The sequence below is a fragment of the Podarcis muralis genome, chromosome 6, assembly GCF_964188315.1.
Source record: "Podarcis muralis chromosome 6, rPodMur119.hap1.1, whole genome shotgun sequence".
Lineage (NCBI taxonomy): Eukaryota > Metazoa > Chordata > Lepidosauria > Squamata > Lacertidae > Podarcis > Podarcis muralis.
The window spans coordinates 15948808-15969090 of NC_135660.1; the positions used below are offsets into that span (position 1 = coordinate 15948808).

General features: G+C 47.2%; 1 protein-coding gene across 14 annotated transcripts in view; it reads left to right on the forward strand.

Moving 5' to 3' along the window:
* Positions 1 to 4053: 4053 nt before the first annotated feature.
* MECOM (MDS1 and EVI1 complex locus) overlaps positions 4054 to 20283 on the forward strand; it is a 469813-nt gene continuing 453583 nt past the window's right edge. For 3 of the 14 annotated variants that reach the window (XM_028731496.2, XM_028731500.2, XM_028731495.2), the window contains exon 1: positions 4054 to 4301. In XM_028731496.2, the coding sequence (XP_028587329.2) occupies positions 4265 to 4301 (37 nt within the window). In that variant the 5' untranslated portion in view covers positions 4054 to 4264. The remainder of the gene's footprint in view (positions 4302 to 20283) is intronic. The other 11 variants (XM_028731503.2, XM_028731498.2, XM_028731505.2 and 8 more) reach the window with 6 other exon arrangements.

The window sequence follows — 20283 nt, forward strand, 5'->3', positions numbered from 1 at the left end:
TGGAGAGAGCGAGAGAGAAAGGGAGGCGGACGGAAGAGGCGCTGCGAGAGGAGGCTTTCAAGGTGATAATCCTGGAAGTCTGCCTCCGTTTACACAGGCGACGGGGGAAGCCAACAGGTGGCGGCTCAGGCAGAAGAAAGACGGCCATCCTCTCCGCCTCCGTCGCCGCCCCTCCTCCTATTCGGCTGGCCTCCTGCGCCTTTAAGAGCTGCACATTCAACAGGTGAAGCAGCTCCAGGATTCCTGGTAGGGCAGAAATGGAGAGAAACACCTCACCTGTTTGAATCTCTCTCCATCCTGCCCTGGGATGTTAAAAGGCACACGAGCCCCGCTCGGAGAAAAATGAAAAAATGGCCGGGGGGGGGGGAGAGATAAGCAGAAGGTGCATTTTGATGTGCCAGGGAGGGGCACAGTTAACTGTTTCCTTGCTCCTCCTCACCTTAGTCGCCACCCATTTCTTCCGAGATGGAGACCATGCCTTCTCCCTTTCCTCCCTCTTTTTACCCTAGACTGAATCGGTGTGTAGATTTCTGTCTCATCTAGCTCTTTAAAAACAACAACCAATAAATAAACAAACTCTGTTCTGGAAGTTAGGGCGGGTAGTATTTGACATCAGCACAAAAACTTACATTGTAAAGTTAATTATGACACGAAGTCGAGCCTTTCCAAACGGAAATATTTTCCTCGCAGGTCAGCTCAGGCTAGAACTTGGGCGGACGTCCCACCAAAGGGACCTTCGGTCTACCTAGAACAGCCCCCCCCCCAAAAAAAAATAATTCCCTTTGTAGGTGATCCCTTTCCAATGCTTTTTGTGTCTTTCCCGCGGTGGTCCTTAACATATTTCGACGGATCACGCCCAGCAGACTCTTTTCAAAAGCAGCCAGGCCATATGCCGCTGAGAAACTCACCTCTCACCTGCCTGAAGGCGGTAGCCCTCCCGTTGTTGCTATTCGGAGGTAGACTGCTCCTGTATATGTAGGTTTTACTTAGTTCAGCCTCTCCCCAACCCCCGTTGGTCGAGTTATTCTCCACTTATTTGTTTCACTTCAAATGAATACGCTTTAGAGGGAGTTGCCAATTCATTTAATTTTCTCCCTTTAGATTTTTTTTTAAATGTACACAAATAGGCTTCAATTCCAATGCATTTTTTTTCCTTTTTATGAGAAGGGGATTATTACTTCTTTTTTTTTTAATGAACCCTCGTTTCCCCCCCCGCAAGACCACCTGTTCTCAATTTTTAAAAAAGCAACACCTCTCAGGGATTTTAGTAATGTATATTTCGCACCATTCCCATATTCCACGGCCTCTTTGAGGGTTAGGAAGCGCGCTTGGCCGTCTCCATGCTAGCGAACGACAAAGGTCGCTCAGGAAAGAATGGAGAAAACTTGTGCTTTCCTAGCAAGCGCCCCTCGGCTTTTGATCTTGCGCTTTTGCCGAGCTGGTCGCTGCTACAAGTGAAAACCCCCGACCCCTGGTCTCTCCCACTTTTACAGCTAGATCCGATGAAAATTGCTCAGAAATCAATCCCACTGATTTCAATGAAACCTAGGCCCATGCAAGTGCTTAGATTAGCTGCCGATGCACCTGACTCTACGCTTACTCCGAGGCAAGTCCCACTTGTCTGCAAGTCAAGAATGCAGAGGATGCTAAAGCTGGCCACAAATGATCCAATCTGCGTTAAATCGATGTGGCTCTAAATCGTATGGAAATGGAGCTTGAAAGCGACTGACTCCGACGCTGGGCTGTGACCATCAGTTCAGAAGCAAATTCCAGCGATTGGCGTCCGATCATTGTGTTTAGGATCGGAAGCCTCTCCTGTCCTAGGGTACAGGCAGGGGCGGGTGGAGAGACGGGGAATCCAGAGGAGAAGGTGCACCCCCAAATCCGGAACAAATTGCTCGCGCAGAACTGGCTCAGCATCGGGGCTGAGAGACCGTAATTTTCTTTTATGGCGTCTGGCAGGATTTTGCTACAGATATTAATGGGAACATAAATAGCGCCGAGAAGGTATTGAACAAAACTGTTTAGTGCAAGGAGGTTGTTCTGGAGCAATTTTTTATTTTATTTTTATTTTTTTGCAAAAATCATTATGTAGCTTGGGTTGATTCATTCTCCAAACAGGAGCCAGTTTCTCCCAAGCATGTTTTCGATAGATGTTTTCGATAGATGTGCACCCCGCCCCCGCCGCCGCCGCCGCTCCCCGCTTCAACCATCCCTTGTCATTAAAGCGAGTGAAAGGAATCTGATTTCATGATCGCCATCTAGTTAAATATGTATCCAGGGGAAGATTAAAGATATGATAGGATCCTTGTGACAAAAACAAGGGTTAGGAGGGGTGTGCAAATACACTCCGCTCCAATCTGCATCCATTGCCCCGATCCTACATCTATTACTTTTGAAGTATCTTCAGGTGATTTAAATGCACCCCCTTATTTTATTTTATTTTAACATCCTGGGTGTGTTGTTTATATTGCAGAATTGCATTGCTGCGCGATCCTGCACGTTTCCTTGGAGGTACAAGGGTGCTCGGGACTGCAGCCGCGCAGCCCAAGCCTAAGCACGTTTACTCGGAAGTAAGACCACTGAATTCAATGGGACCTTCCTCCTAGTAAGCTTTAATATTAATGCATCTATGAATTGTATGTTCATCGGGGGACTGAACGAACCTTTCGGCCCTAAACAAGGCTGACTTCTCCTACAGTCCCTATGTACGCTTACTTGGGAGTAAACCTCACGGCATTTCTGAGTAAATATGCTTAGGATCAGGCTACTCCTGGCTGAGTTCGACCCGAACTGACTTCCAAAGTGAGGCGGCGTTCCACTGCGAGTCCGACTGAAGCAAAAGGCCGCTTACTTTCAAGTAAACGAGATTAGGATCGGGACCTAAGGGTTCCGAGCGCTGGGATGCGACGGACGGCATTGCAACCCGAGAGAAGCAAGGTCGCAGAAACCACTGCAAGTCCCACCGGGATGAGATAAGAGAGGGACTACTCTAGAGTAAGGGGAGCGGAGGATCAGAGCCACAAATGTGCTTGGAAGGGATAGTCCTGCCGATCAACTCTTCCCCACACAACCCCCTTCGTTTGTACTCGGCCAAAGGGCGGGGGGGACGACACATTGGAGTCAATGGGTCTCCTCTGGAGTCACGGTGCGACCACTTAGCGCGCCTCACGGTGCCTTCTGCAAACACTAACAGGAAAGTGTCAGTGCAGTATCTCAGAGCCCGGGAGTTTGCACCGCCAGGCCTATAGGGATGACCGAGAATCATAAATATTTATTCTCCTCCCTCTCCGCTTAGATATATAGGTGTCAGAAGGAAGCGGCTTTGCGGTTATACAAAACCGGGCTCCCCTCTCTCTCTCTGCCTCTCCGGGATGGCGGCGGGGCGCGCGTGGTGCGGGGAGGAGAGACTCAGACTCCCTCGGGGAAACTCGGGCAGGTCCCGTGTCCGTCTGAAAAGACGAGGCGGCGAGCCTCAACATCGGAGAGCCCCCCTCCCGCAGCCCCCAACCTCTCTGTCTCTATGGGCGGGTGGATCCAGGGGGAGCCGGGTTGGTCCACGGCACATAAGCGAAATAATTGTTGTGCTGGTGAGAAAAGTGTGTGCGTGTGCGGGTGGGGGGAGCGCACCGGCCAAGGGCGCACGAAGAAGAATCGCCGTGCACAATTAATAAATCGCAGGTCGTATCAGCTCATCATCCGGCATCTCTTAAAAAGTCTGCATGGGCGCTCATGTCAATTGGTTTTCTCTCCCTGGCTTCGATTCCCCCAAGCGAGCAAAAGAGAGATCTCCACACATCCCCCGCCCCGCGCCTTAGTCCCTTTCCTGCGATCTTCTGCCCAAGATCCCTTAAATCCAAAAGTGAAAGATCGCTCCAAACTTTTTTTTTTTGGCGGCGCCCGGGAGATGTTGAAAGTGGGGGGGGGGGGATTGCGCGGGGGGAGGGCGAGCGAGAGGAGAGCGAGAGGGAGAAGCCGCCCTTGCGCATGTGCGAAGGTGTCCAAACTGACAATGCTGGAGAAGATAGCAAGCTTTGGGGTTGGGAGAGAGAGAGAGAAACAGAGTGAGTGAGAAAGAGAGAAAGAAAAGAGTGGGGGAAGCAGGAAGGAAAAGAGAAAAAACAACAGAGAGAGGGGGAGAGAGAGAGATAGCGGGGGGAAAGCCCCTCCATTGATTTCCCTCCCCACCCCACCCCCCATCCCGACCCCAGATACACCCCCCCACAAGCAACCATCCAAGCAACGTCCGCGGGATTTGGCAGCAATGCGATCCAAAGGCAGAGCGAGGAAACTGGCCGCAAGTAGGTGCAATCGCTCTTTCTGTTGCGCGCCCCCCCCCCGCGCCCCCCGCGCTCCCTTCTGTGCCCCGCTAGGCGTCCGGGAAAGATGTGGGTCGGTGGGGTGGGATGGAGAGGGCGGGGAGGGTGGGGGTCAGCCACTGGCCCCACAGATCCGGCCCGCCCCCGGCGCAGAACTGGCCCCCGAGAGCCTCCGCTGCCCAACATCCATCCACCTCGCGGCTGGTTTGCTGGAGAGGGAGAGAGCGAGATGGTGCGCGGCGGCGGCGCGTTGCGTTTCTCTCCCCTCTCTTTTCTCCCCACTTCCTCGCCTCGGACGCGGGGAGCCGGGCGGGGGGGGGGAGAGGTCCCGGCTGGGCTCCCTGGCTTGGCTTGGCTGTGCCCGGCGCTGTTTGTGTGTTTGTCTGCCGGGGTGGCGGCGAGAGGGAGAGGGAGGAGGGGGGGCGGGGAAGGATCGCTGGTGAACTTCAGCCGAGGCGGCGAAAGAGTTGAGGAAAAGTTCAGCCGCGCCGAAGAAGAGCGCCGCAAGTTGCTCGCTCGCTCCGCCGAGGGAGGGAGGGAGCCAGAGGCTGCAAGGACGCCGAGCGCCCCTAGTGGGCGCTGCCGGCTCTGTGAAATAAACATTAAAAACAAGCGCGTGGGGAAGGGAAGGAGGGGAGGCCGCGAAAGCAGCCGCAGGAGGAGGAGGCGGTGGTGGCAACCTGCAGCCCCGGAGTTGGAGCGATGGCTTTGCTGGGACAGGTTGGGTGCAGAGGAGAAAGCATGCACCCACTTAACGCAGCAGCAGGGGACTCCTCGCCAGCTGATGGGGATTTTTTGTTTTTCCTCCTCGAGGTGGGGGTTGTCCATTTCAAGCTGAACCCCCCCCCCAAACACCAGGGCAAGATGCAGCCGCTCCGGGCTTTTGGGAGAACCTCCTTGGCTCGAGTCGCTCTGGTCAGCGCGGAAAGACCTCCCCCCCCCCGCCGTACACGCAACTTAGCCAAACAAACTCGCGCTCTGCGCGTGTGAGCGCTGCTTCTTCGGCGCGCGCACGTGTGCAACTGCCTCCCCCCGACCCGTGCACACGCGTCTCCCGTTCCTGTGGCACGTGCAAAAGGAACAGCCCGCAGCATACACGTGTACAGGCGGGAATACTGTTCCAGGAAAGGTTGCCTAAACAACGACGAGTCTTCCTTTTCTAGTTCTGGTGCTATTATTTATATTTTTTTTAAGTGGGGGCAAGTGTGTGAGTTACATAACAAAGCAGGAACGAGCGATCTCGGCTTCCCTACCAGTAGCGGCCTCCTTTTCCTTGTTGAAAGCGTAAAATAATAATAATAACAGCAGCAATAATAAAAGGAATATATTCCGTGGCGGAAGGGAGACTTACAAAGTTTTCCTTCGCTTGGGAGTTCCGGCTCTTTCCGCTTGGTAGTCCTCGATTGAGGTGGCCAAACTGGCCTGCCTGAGATTCTCAGCGGCAGCTCCCTGCTGGATCTCCTTATTTTCCTGTCTGTTTATTTCACATATTTAAAAAACTAATAATAATAATAATATCCACTCAAGAAGCAGCTAGAGCTGGGCAGTTTCAATTTTAACTTGATGCAGTTACAAGGCATGTTTTGAAGTGCGAGCTCGGTGAGGTGGAAGCGATTGGGCCGCACTTTTCTTTTTTTGCTTTGGCATCCTCGGAGACCCACGATGATCTTGTCAATTTCACGCGTCCTCCTCTAACAGTTTGCTACAGACTGCAGTGGCGGCTGGCAATATTGGGGCCGGAGTCTCCGTCTATCCTTACGAGCCGATCAAACATTATGTGTGCGATTCTCCATCTCTCCTCCTCCCCTCGCACAGCCGGCCATACATACAACTTACTGAAATTTCCATTGACTCCACCGCTATGGAAACTTACATACAAAATGTGCTCACGGCTGCACTCCTGTACTTTAGCTTGGGCTTGAGACTCACTTGAACATGTTGGGAATTGGGATTCACTTCCTAGCAAACGTTCAAAGCACCATCGGGCTTTCTGCGAATGCAAACCGCGCAGTAATTTCAAGTTTACCTCTTTTACGCTGCTGGGGAAGAATCGTTTTCTTGACTGCAACCCGCAGTGCAACAGATGCAGCCTTGCTTCGCTTTTTGCAAGGGAGCTGATCTCTAGTGCGTCCCGTCCCCTCACCCCATTTACCTAGCCCCTGGACAAGTCCTCTTTATTTATTTCATGCTATATTTGTGTTTGTTTCACTGCATTGTTACTTTGATTTCCAACTGGGGGGGGGGGAGAGTGAGAGAAAGGTGGCGGCGAGAACGGCAGGCAAAACGGTGCAGAAGTTGTGTGACATTTTTAAAAGGCCGATTATTTGCTTGTTTGGGGAGAAAATCGCGCGCGGGGAGGGGGAGGGAGGAGGGAGGAAAGAGGAAAGCACAAGATCTCATTGGATTACTGTCTAATTTTCTGTGAAACAGACCAACCCCCCCGCTCTTCCTCCACCTCGCCTGCGTTTGATTAGCTGGTTTTTGTTCCCCCAAAAGCAGATGTATCCAGTCGACACAATTTGAAAACAGATCCGTTATTCATTTAATAAAAAAAGGAAAGTTGCAGATGCGCCGATCGCAGCAGATGCGTAAAGATTCCCTTATCTAAAGGCACCGAGTTAAGTCCAGTAGCAAACCCAGCAGGGATCTTATTTCTGGCGCGGTCCGTGGCTGATGTTCACCGCAGCTGTGAGATAGTCTGTTGCTGCTTTTAGATACGGCGCAGAGCATTCGCCAAAACTTTCTGACGTGCCTTGAGATGTACAAGGCAGTGCAGATGCACACTTAGGAAGCTGCGTGGTCCGCCTTCTGCAACCCATAGGTTGCAAACCGAGAGAATAAGTGCAGCAGAAACCGCTTTCCCACGTTTACAAACCCTGTTTCTTTTCGCCTTCGATCACCACGTCAATTTCGCTGGCGCCTGTAGAATTAAATCGTTTATTTATATTTATTAAAAATGTCTTCAGCTTTCTCCCTTTTTTCCGTTTGCGCACCTCCCTACAACCCCCCATCAAATAAACTTACTATTCATTTACGAAGTTATATGAGGTTGCCTGGGGGCGGGAGAAACCACGATCAGGTTGTTCTGTAAATGTGATTCTCAGGTTGGAAGATACGCACGCTTTACCTGGAAGCAAGTTCAATTGAAACCCGTGAAACTTATTTCTAAGTAAACCGAGCTGTCTATGCCCAAATTCAGTCAAGTCCGGCCTGTTCCTTAAGCAAAGCGAGACACTTTAGGTGGTAAATGGTTTGTTCTTAGAAAGCAACGCAAGTTTAAGGTTATGTGGCCTGATTTTAACCTTGATCATATTAAAGATATTCGCTGTTTTTAATTAAAAAAATTAAAAGCAACAGAAAAGCGACAAAGCTTGTGGATGATGGGGCAAGTTGGAAACGGCCGCATTATTTGGAAAACCATAATTTTAAGTCGCTGAAAAATGAACTCGCAACATGCTAGCCACTCTGAGACTGTAACAGTTCCAGAGAATGTGCAGCCTATGTGTGACATTTACCGTTACGTGGTCACGATCCGAGCAAAGAGAAGCGCTTTTAGGGGTCGCAAGCCTACACTTTACCCGGGAGCAAGCAAACAAGAGTGGGGCGCACTTATTCTGTGTCCGCGTAATTTACTCCGATTGCAAGGTGCCAATCCACATAACGCACTTACTAGCGAAGCAAAGAGTAGGACGTCTTGACTTCGACGGCAGAGTTCAGCACGTGTTCAGATCTCTTCCCCCATTAAAAAAATAATAAGTGGGACTTTGAACGCGTCTCACTTGGGCTGGATCGGGCTCTCCCCGCGGGCTATTCTGGCGCCTCTGCTCGCACGTGAGAACCAGCTGGAATCGACGCTCTTGCTCGGGCTCTAGGGGATGCTCAGGGAGGGTTGGGGCTGTCCCCCACTTCTTCTCCCCACCCGCCACCCGCCCGGGCCTAAAATCCCCTACGGAGGAGAGCGCGACTTTCTGCAGAAGAAAATCCCACTCCGCGCAAGCGAACTAGGCGGCCGGCGCAAGCCCCGCTGGTAGTGGTTAGAGACACCCTATAGCCCCGTAAAGAAGCAGAAGGTGATCAGATTAGGCGAACACCCGTGCCTTATAAAAGGAGTTACTTGTACTTTTACACTTTATCACCAGTCTAAAAAAAAACACAACACAACACACCACCAAAAAAACCAGACAATTGGAGCAAGCCGCGATGGATCCAGGTCTCTCCAACCCTTTGAGAGAGTAAGCTAACACTTTACCAAGTTTCAACAAGTCTCCCCCCTCCCGCTCCGACACTTGTGAGTTTGCCCTCTGCCTGTGAGGGTTTGGTTTTTTTTAAGAGGAAAGGGTAAGAGAAGAAAAAAACACACCTCGCTTGAGTAAAAAGCAAAGCAGACGAACCAGACTTTATTTCCTCGCTTTGTTAGGACTCCTCATATTGGGCTATCTGATGAGTCCCAAACACGCGAGGTGCTTTTTATGGAAAGGCTTGTTTATTTGCCATTACTATCCTCTCAAGCTTTATTTTTTTATTTTTGCATTGGCCACCTTGGGCGCAAATAACCTCCTTTCGTACAAACAAGCAAACAAAATCGAGCAGCAGCAGCAGCAGCAACACAATCCGGCGTTGCTGTTGGTTTTCGCCCCTGGGAAGTGGGGACGGAGGTATCTTTCTGTTTGGAAGCGGAGCTTGGCCAAAAGATGGACCGCGGGCGGTGTTGGTGGGGCGGAGAGAGAGCGAGACAGGGAGGGGTGCGTCCCGTGTTTTCGCCACCGCCGGCTCCCACGCTGATGGAGAACTTGGTCCCTAGTCAGAGGCGCATCCCTCCGTGTCAACATCACTTCGCTTAGCAAGATGCCAAGGCGTTCAGTCTAGCGTGAAGACCTCGCGCCCGCAGCGCGCATCCTCGCTAGTTTGCACACTGGGCGAGAACTTAGCTTAACCATCCGCCTCCGCCCTCCCCCGCCCCCTTAGCCCAGCTGAGACTGCTTGGAAGCCCAGGTTTTTTAATGCCCACACTCACCCAACCAACCCCCAGCATATGCTTGCTGTTGAAGGCTTGTTGAATCTGCTTCTTGCGCCGCAGAGTCTCTTGGACCTGCTTATTCTCCTTCTCTTCTCGCATGCTGGGCTGTCTCTTCCCTCAAAGCTATCCTCAAACCCCTCCTTTCCTGGGAATTCTTCCCCTTGGGATTCCTTGCCTTCCATTTTCTTTTCTTTCCTCTTCCTCCATGGCGGTGTGGTGGGCAACCCCTAGGCACAGGGCGGCAGGGGCAAATGTGGTCCTTCAGGGCTTCCTCTGTGGTCCTTGGGACTCTCTCCGCCAGCCATGCCCATCGTTGGCTCTGCTCTGCACCCTTCATACATGGGTCTGCCTGGCTGGGAGGTGTCCATGAACTCTGATACTGTAATGCCTCTTGCTTGCCTGAATAAAGAGGAATGCATGAATGTGTGTAGAAATCAGCCTACTACACAAGGTAACATTTGCATTCCTTGTTCTGCCAGCTTTTACTTCTGTCCCTGGCCTTCAGGGTTGAGAAAGGTTCCCTATTGCTGCTTTCTGGTCGTTCAGACTGTATGATCCTTGAGGCACAGACCTGAATCTGTGTTGGTTTATTGTTTGCTTGTTTCTCTGTGTATAGCTACTAGTGCAATGTGTAACTCAAAGGAAGAGCAGAAGAGAGGCAGATGGAGGTGAAACTACGCAAATCCCTGGTGCAACAGCAGAACATACAGTGGTACCTCAGGTTACATACGCTTCAAGTTACAGACTCCGCTAACCCAGAAATAGTGCTTCAGGTTAAGAACTTTGCTTCAGGATGAGAACAGAAATTGGGCTCTGGCGGCACGGCGGCAGCAGGAGGCCCCATTAGCTAAAGTGGTGCTTTAGGTTAAGAACAGTTTCAGGTTAAGTACGGACCTCCGGAACAAATTAAGTACTTAACCCGAGGTACCACTGTATTTAAGATCTCTTCATGCCAACCAGTTGCCTTCAGGAACATCTACCTTTTATTCCAAATTTTAAAAATGGCAAAAAATATTGTAAAATCCTATTCTTGTATTCCACTTTAATTACCATAACCCAGAATAACTACTTCCCCAAGTGCATTTGCCCAGTAGCCATAGTAACCACATAAGAATGCATTGAATGAGTGTGTGCAGAATCCACCTTTTCCAGCTGCTCCTATTTGAATATGGCAGAATATTGAGCCTGTTAGGAAATAATTCATCTTCGTTAAGTGATCTTGAATTAATTGCAGATAAATTATGCTGGTGGTTGTGGGGCTGACTATGAGTGACCATGAATTGAGCCAGCGGACTTGCATATGCAAGATCATTCTGCTTTTAATCCCACACATACAACTGCTGCATGCATGGATCCCTTACGTAAAGTCTTTGGAGAACTAAGGAACAAGTTTAATAACCTCTCCACCCCAGGGCCTTAAAATAAGGGGTAGCAGAGAAGCCCTACAAACAAGAGAAGGCAGAATACCTTCAGTGGAAGGAACTAACAATAAGGAACACCAAGACTCTATCTAACTAATGTCACGACTGGACCTAATGGTCAGGGGTCCCTTTACCTTTACCTTTAAGGGCCACGCTGGGAGGTGAGGGCTGGGAGTTTTCAGGATCTGTGTAGGGATGGCACCTGAAAACAGATTCTGATATTGCTGGGGCTATTTTTATGACCCATTTGGTTCAAGACAGCCATGGGGATAAACTTTGCTTGGCCTGAGTTCCCAAGCACACTGGAGACCTTCTTCAGAAGCCCTGCTCTGCTTTCCCTCCTCTAGTTGAGGGACAATATTATTAGGAATATAAAAAAGCTGCCTTATACTGAGTCAGATCATTCATCCATCTACTCTGACCAGCAGTGGCTGTCTAGGATTTTGGGCAGGAACTTTCCCCAGCCCTACCTGGAAACCCCAGGGCATTGAACCTGGGACTTTCTACATGCAACACATCTGTATTTCCACTCAGCTACAGTCCTTCGAAAAGGGAGAGGGCCTTTTCAGAAGTGGTGGCCTGACTTTGGAATGTCCTTCCCAAGGAGGCAAGTCTGGTGCTGACTTTACAAGTTTTTAAGCACCTTCCTATCTGCCCAGGCATTTAAAAATAATTGTTGGAATTTTGCTCTCTTCTGTTTTGTTGTAGTTTTTCAGGTTTGTATTTACCCCCTGCTATGCTGTATTTCATTATATGCTGATTTAAATTTTTTATGTTGCAAATAAGTTTTATGCACACTTTTGCATGCTGCTCCAGCATGTTTCGGTGATAGGTAGTTAAGAAGTATTTTTAATATGTATAGCTGCTACATTGAGCATGTGAATGAGCATACATTTGCAAATAGTGGATTTGGCTTTTGAGGCTTAGCAAGGGCATATTATATAAAGCTATGGTCAGAATCATGGAATCAGAGAATTGTAGAGTTGGAAGGGACCCTGAGGATCATCTAGTCCAGTCCTCTGCAATGCAGGAATATGCAGCTGTCCCATACGGGGATCGAACCTGCAACCTTGGTCAAACACTGTAACCAACTGAGCTATCCAGTTGATGTACATGATGCTCTCCCTACAGACCAGAAGTGAGCATGGACTAGCCTTTTCCTAAATCTGGAATGTGCTGGAATATTCACATGGGCAGGTGCACTATATAGTTTAGGAGGCTGCAAGGAAAAGTGGATAGAGAAATCTAGTCAGTGAAGGGGCCATGAGAACAACCTAAGGAGCAGAGTATGAATGCTCATGCTTAGGGTAAAATGGCAATTTATTCCCAGGATTACAGTAGATGGCATCTGTTGCAATTCAGAATCATAAGCATTAAAGAGGGTTCAATGGGACATAGGTTGTATCCATTGCTCAATGTCACTGGGCCCAGGGACACAGTATTCACATAGACACATAGGAAGTTGACATATATAGTCATACCTCGTGTTACAGACGCTTCAGGTTGCATTTTTGTGGGTTGCGGACTGCCGAAACCTGGAAGTACCGGAACGGGTTACTTCCGGGTTTCAGCGGCTGTGCATGCGCTAAATTGTGCTTTGTGCATGCGCAGAAGCGTCAAATCGCGACCTCCACATGCACAGACGTGCCGCTGCAGGTTGTGGATGCTGCGGGTTGCGAACGTGCATCCCGCACAGATCACATTCGCAACCCACTGTACTGAATCCAGGTCTCTGGTCTATCCAGCTCAGTATTGTCTACACTGACTGGCAGCAGCTCCTCAGGGTTCCAGGCAGGGTCTCTTTCAGCCCTACCCAGAGATGCCAGGGACTGAACCTGGGACTTTCCTCATGCAAAACAGATGCTCTACCACTGATCCTCAGCCTGTCCCCTTGATTTTTTCCACTTTGCCGTGAGATTAGATTAGATTGGGTGGTACCGGGAATCAGAGATGACTAGAGAGTTGTGATCTAACAGGATTTGGCATTTGCTTTTGGTATGTGAAGAACCACTCAAATAGTAATGTTTGTGAGACAGCAGTCAGTCTGAGCAACAGGGAAGCCTCTTTTGTCCTGGAGAAAGGTTAGCACATGTCTGCTACAAGGGCTGACTTGTGTAACATTTTAAAATTCATTCTGATGAACATGATATACATGCATTTCAACATGGTCTTTTAGATGGTTCAACGTTTGTTAAAGTTGTAACCTGGCCCATGCAAGATTAGCTTGTGTGAATTCAGGGGTGGCATTTGAGGTTAAAGTGAGATTGCAGGAGGGGAGGATCAATATTTGCAGTAAGATTCAAAGGCTTGCTGTTGGATACGTTCAATATTAAACTGCAAAAGAAAGTAGTGTGTTGGAAGAGTATTTGCTGTGACTCATTTTTAAGTATGCAATGATAAGGAACACAAGAAGCTGCCTTATACTGAAACAGGCTACTGATAAATCCAGCATTCTGACCAATCCATCTCAGTACTGTATGTATTTTACACTGACTTACGGTGCCTCTCTAGGATTTTGGACAAGAGTTCTTCGCAGTCCTACTAGGAGATGCCAGGGACTGAACCTGATGCCATTTGCATACAAAGTGTGTGCTCTGCACTGAGCTATGGCTCTTCTCCAAGCAATAAGCTTACTGTAAGCAAAGAGGCGTATGCCTTTGACATGCATAGGTAGAACACAGACCTGTTTCATTGTTTATGAGAGTGTAGAACTAGTGAGCTGGCCAAGGGACATTCGTTTCTGAACAATAATCACATGTGCTCTGAAACACAGCTGTGCATTAATATAAGCTGTTATGGACCATGCTGTCCTTCTCTTCAAAGTCTGCTTTTAGACCGAGCATTGCCCGCTAATAATGAATGCCAGGCATCAAAGCCAGGCATGGATCAGACCCACTTGCCTGGGTGCAAGTTGAAACAGGGCTAGACTTTTATCCTAGGAAAACAGTAACTATGCTGAATTAAATTTTAAAAAGTTTTGGAGCTGCCTGGCAAGAAGCAGCCTTGAGGAGCCTTAGGGGTATGCTATAACTTTTGATAAGTTATTGTTGTTTTAACATTAGCCCTGCCTTGCATTTGCTGCCTTGCTCCCCATCTGCTCTACCTGCATCTTTGTAAATAAATAGGCACAGCCAAAAATACCGCAAAGCTCCAGTGCTCTATTCTCCCAAGGAAACTGACCCTTTAAACACCCCTGGGACTTCCTTCCTCCTGGTAGATGTTATATCCTATAACATATATTAGAACTATATATGCTATATATAGCAAATGTACTATACAATACATGGCAAGCCATTCTGTCGTAAAATACACATCTGCGTTACATATACTTTATTGAGAAACAATAATACGGGTCTGCACACATACATGGGTATTTGGAATAAATGACTCATGAAAGTCAGATAATATTGAAGAGTACAAGTAGTACCACACTGTGTTTCTGAAGTATGTGTGTAAAACATAGAAACTCGAATAAAATTATCTTCTTGATCCATGAATGCATTTGTAATTATATTACAAGTAACTTTTCCTGTTTGTATGATCTATTGTACTTTTTAATGGGCATATTGTAACAGACATATACAGTGTAGAGTTATTGGAAGAGAAAGTTTAATATTTCATAGATTCACAATGTACTGCACACTAGAATGATAGATGTAACAGAACAGTCTCTCTCTCTTCCAGTGGCGTAGCGTGGGGGGTGCAGGGGGGGGCCGGCCGCACAGGGCGCAACATCTGGGGTTAGGGCAAATCCACGGATTAGGGGGCGCAAATCCACGGGTTAGGGGGCGCAAATTACTTGCCTTGCCCCGGGTGCTGACAACCCACACTACGCCACTCTCTCTCTCTCTCCCCCTTCATCTCTAGCCAGGAGTGGGGAATCTTTGGCCCATCAGGTATTGGGCTCCAGTTCCCATTAGTTCTTAGCCAGAATGGCCACTGGGCAGGGGTGATGGGAGATGTTAGCCACCAGCATCCAGAAAGCTATGGGTACCCCCATCCCTGACCTTGGCTGCCTCTCTTTTTCTCATGGCAAACTTTGTATCTGAATGAAAAAGGGAGAGCATCTGTAAGCCATTTAGAATTTTTAGTCAAAATTAAGCAGTATACACATTTTGTTTAATTAATTAAGTTTAATTAATTAATTAATTAAGATGTCAAGTCCCGCAGGGCCCTAGTCTCTTGTGACAGAGTGTTCCACCAGATCGGAGCCACAGCTGAAAAAGCCGTTATCATATATGATGATGATATTATTATTATTATTATTATTATTATTATTATTATTATTATTATTATACCCTATATTATTATTATTATTATTTGTGCATTTTTTTGCAAGGCTCTTGGCAATAAACCATTCTACTACTATGTGGAAAGGTTTGGTGTATGTTTCCAGAGACACCTAGAACAAACTGAGGCTGACATAGCTCTTTTAATTCTACACTAATATCCCTATACTGTATATTCTACACTAATCTCTCTCTCTCTCTCTCTCTCTCTCTCTCTGTGTGTGTGTGTGTGTGTGTGTGTAAATTTTCCCAGACGTTAAACATTTAATTACCTTGCCAACATCTTTCCTTTTGTGGAAAGTGATTTGCAAGTGATTTGCTTGCAAAAGGTCCCAGGTTCCATCTCTGGCATCTTCAGGTATGGTTGGCAAAGACTCCCACCTGAATCCCTGGAGAGCCACTGCCAGTAAACATAGACAGTAGTGAGCTGAATGGACGGACCAATGTTCATACTTGGTACAAGCCAGCTTCCTATGTTCTTTCCCCAAGATTCCCCTTCCAGCCTTGGCTGCCTACTGTCAATCATCCTCCTTAATGTGAATTTGTTCTTTTGCATTCGTTTTAAGTTGGAATGACCTTTGTGGTGAATGGGGGGGGGGGGAAGGAAGGCTCGGGGATGGCTTCTCCCCATCACGCTATCTTCAGATGAAACATGGCAGGCTTGTAAATGGATGCTGTTTACACAGGGGTACGGAAAACTTAAGAAATGTTTCTACAAAAGGGAAAGAACTGTTTACACAGGCCTTTGAAAAGTGTGACATATTGCTCTAGTTCCAGCACTAAAAAGCTAAACACTCTTACAGGCATTTGAAGTTCTCTGGCTGAAGCAACAGGGTTGGGCTCCGATTTAGATATTGCTTGTGCGTGTAACTAATTGCAATATATTCCCCCAGTTGTGGGAGAGGAGAAGGCTCTTGCTCATAGGTTCTCCCTTGGGAATTGAATATTTGGCTCCCCGCCAGTTCTGTACAATGTCCACACTGACTATTTGAATTCCCAGACTCTATTTAACAAGTTTCTAAATAAATAAACTCATTGTCTGTCTGTGTTTAAAAATTATTTCACCTCTTTTGTAAAAATAAAAAAAATTAGAAAAGTGACGGAGTCCTATTACACTGGCTTTGCCGCCTGGCTTTTTCTTCCAGGCTCTTTCTAAACAAAGAGAATCGCAGCAGATATACACTTAAACCCAACCTGTAACTGCATAGGGTGGGAAGTGAAGAGAGGGATGGGCAGTGTGTGGCTGTCAGATGCATATCTAGTCAGAGCTAACACCAGAGACAGGTTCAGAAAGTCAGTTAAATATTAATCCTTTGGAAAAGGAGACCTGTGTGCCTGCCATCTCTCTGGCATGACCCTGCAGATAACTGAACAAGAAGCAGGCCCTGTGGGCAGTGTTCATTCCTATTGCCATAAATGGTGATTGGTGTCCATTTCACTCTTGTTGTTTCAAGCTCAGGAGTTGCTGATACGAAGTGGGAATGCTGAGGTTGTTACCAGAGTCAGCGTAATTCTTTTCTCAAAACCAGCCTCTCAAAACTATTTGATCGGAACAGTCAGGCTGCAATGGGGTGGGGGAATCACAGGTTCCGGTGGCCAAAAGCGCCCCTTCAGATCTACCTCTCCAAATGGCCCTTGGGACTCTTCCTGGGCCATGCCCATTCCCAGGCTACACACCCCTGAATGGCCCTGCTCTGGATTATCTGCAATTGTCCCCCCCCCCCCCATGGCTGGGATGGGTCCTTGAAAGCTTGCTTGCCTGGATGGAAGATGGAGAGATGTTTGTGTGGTGTGTGCAGTGTCCTAACGTGGGTTGCCAGCACCCAGGACAAGGCAAGTATTGCACCCCCTAACATACGGTTAGGGCCAGGCATGCACTGCATGACAGTATTAGAAGAGGCATTCTGTCATGTGTGAGAGAAGGGGAAAAACACTTAAAAAAAACAACAACAACAGAGAGAAAAGACTGCCTGCTGTGATGCCATGCATGGATGAAACACACCAGCCATCCTTCTAAACAAATGGCAGGTAACCGTTAAAAGAGGCACTCCTTCTTCTAAAACTTCACCTGAGTAGCAGTGTGTGAGTATATTATGTTTGTGGTGGCAGGAAAGATATCAGCAGCAGTGGGGCAGAGGTCCCACAGCATCCAAGATACTCAAGGCCCTGGTCCAGTGTACTCAAGAGAGGGAGTGTTTTATGGATCACAACAGGAATGATTCCAGCGGCAACAGCGAGCGCAGACAGACATGCTGCTCTTCCTTCTTCCTTAAAAAACAACACACCACTTTGTGAGTAAATTGGCTTGAAATCTTGGTTTCAGAATGACCATAAAATATTGCAGCACTGTGTTCCTATTATAATGTTCTAAAAACTATGGCTGATGCCCTTTATAAACAAACAAAACTAGCTAATCAAGTCAGTTTTCTTCAGTCAGTCAAGTAATAAATGTAATCTTCATTCATTTGCAGATTACCAAAGTAATAGTTTTGAAGTAAACCCCACCAGAAAAAAAACTTTGTTAAGTCAATTAAAAAGTTTAAAAAACAAAAAACAAAACAAAAACAGATTGGTCAAATAGATGAATGAGTTAAAAGTTTTAGTTCTATTCAAAAGAAAGGAGATCCCCTCCCCTTCAGGATGAGTACTTTAATTTATATGCATTCATATTCATAATGAATTAAAAGCAATTTGTTAAGATTTATTGCGCTGTGTGAAATCCCAACATATCACTGGGAAGTTCTCCTGTGCAAACTCCATCCACTGAAACTTCAGTTGTCTATGGTGCAATCCTATGTGTGCTAATTTGCAAAATGGCCAGGACTTTAAACACAAGAGTCACTGCAGTAATTATAATAGTGATGACAATAACTCCACAAAATAACTGTCCAACTCATTGTATTTTATATTCAACAAGTTTATTAACTGCTACTTCTAAGCACACCATGGAAAGGCTTTGTATATATTTCCTTTCTGAACAATAAATATGAAGTGGGACAGGGAGAGGTCATGTTGGAAGACAGACTCAGCTGTAGTAACAAACTGTTCTTTCTCTTAATTGTGTTTCTGGTCAGTACATTGTGATGTGAAAGAGGTTACTTTTGATATGCTGCATTCTATGCAAGTGCAGGCTGTGATGTTGGTTGCAGAATCCTGTTTCCTGAGAAATGTGATGCATTTTTCAAAGTGCATAAAATGTACACAGCCTTGCACAATGGGCAGTGAAATTTTAGTAATTAGATGGGCTGCTGAAAAATATATTCAGTGGTCACAAGATAAGGGTTCAAACCCAAACTAGATGTAACAGTGATATTGATGAATCCTTATAAAGCAGGCTTCCTCAACCTCTGCCCTCCAGATGTTTTTGGCCTACAACTCCCATGATCCCTAGCTAGCAGGACCAGTGTTGAGGGATGATGGGAATTGTAGTCTCAAAACATCTGGAGGGCCAAGGTTGAGGAAGCCTGCTATAAAACAAGTGATTGGACAATTCAATGCTCAGTAATGGTGGTTAAAGATCCCCTTTTGAGCTTCTTCCTCACATCTATTTTTATTTCATTTTATTTATGTATTATATTTCTATCCCACGTTTCATCAGAAGAGTTCAAGTAATGCACATGCTTCTTTCCCTCCTCACTGTATTCTCACAGCAACCCTGTGAGATTGGTTAGGCTGACAGACAAGGATAATCTCATGAGCTTCATGGCTGAATGGGGATTTGCACTAGGTCTCCTAGGTCCTAGTCAAACACTCTATGCCACATTGATGTCTCACGGTAGAGGCTACTTCTGTTCTCAGAGTCCAACTGAAAGAAAAACAGGGGGAGAGAGGCAGTGAGTGCTGGTGTCGAAGGAAAGTGCCGGTCAATTCTGTGTCCAGGGCAGCTGACTACCAGCTCCATCTGGTATGCAGGCTGAGACCCTACCTGCCCACAGACTGTCTCGCTAGAGTGGTGCATGCTCTAGTTATCTCCCGCTTGGACTACTGCAGTGCACTCTACGTGGGGCTACCTTTGAAGGTGACCCAGAAAGTACAACTGATCCAGAATGAGGCAGCTAGACTGGTGACTGGGAGTGGCTGCTGAGACCATATAACACCGGTCCTGAAAGACCTACATTGGCTCCCAGTAAGTTTCTGAGCACCTTTAAAGCCCTAAATGGCCTCGGCCCAGTATACCTGAAGGAGAGTCTCCACCCCCATTGATCAGCCCGGACACTGAGGTCCAGCTCCAAGGGCCTCCTGGCGGCTCCCTCACTGCAAGAAGTGAGGTTACAGGGAACCAGGTATAGGGCCTTCTCGGTAGTGGCACCTGCCATCAGATGTCAAGGAAATAAACAGCTATCTGACTTTTAGAAGACATCTGAAGGCAGCCCTGTTTAGGGAAGTTTTCAATGTTTGATGTTTTGTTGTGTTTTTAATATTCTGTTGGGAGCCGCCCAGAGTGACTGAGGAAACCCAGCCAGATGGGCGGGATATAAAAAATGAATTTTTCTTATTCTTATAAGGGGAAATACTCAGTAACGCCCCCCACTACCCAATATAGGGTTTAAGTCACATACACACTCATTATGGGATTTGGCGATGATCTGATTCTGCAATATGTATCTGCTGTCATCCTAATTTATTTTGTCTTCTACATCCTCTTTTGCGTCTTCTTTTTTTGCTTCTTCGCTGTTCACCCACACACCCATGTTTACTGAATGTATTAAGGGGGACCACACTTCCTGGCCTCTCTACCACCGTTGTCTGCATGTTCAGTGCAGCATCTTAAAAGAAAAGCATACAAGCTACAACTGCATAGGTTCCTCCTCTCAAAAGTTGCACCAAATGCATGGATGCCAGTGAGTTCCAAATTTAGAAAACTAATGACCTAGCTGTGTTCTAAGCCAGTAAGTAATGTGTACATAGCCAAATTGATTAAAACACAGCCCAGCACAAGTTGAATTTGCTTAGAGCAGCAAAGGAGCCTGCCCTCCATCACTTTGCATTGTTGGTGAGGACAACAGAGGGTTTAAGGACTCCTTTCTCTGATGCAGCTTAGATTGCCATAATCAACTAGTTGCAAATTCTGCCCTACCCAAAACCAAAAGGCAATTCCTCCACTTCATATCATACATAAACCAAAGCTATTACGGCTCTATTTAATTCTAATTTTTTGGGAAGGAGATATTATTTCCATTGAACTGGTTTCCAGAGCTTTAGCGTAAATTCTAAACCTTCTCAATGACTGGAAAACC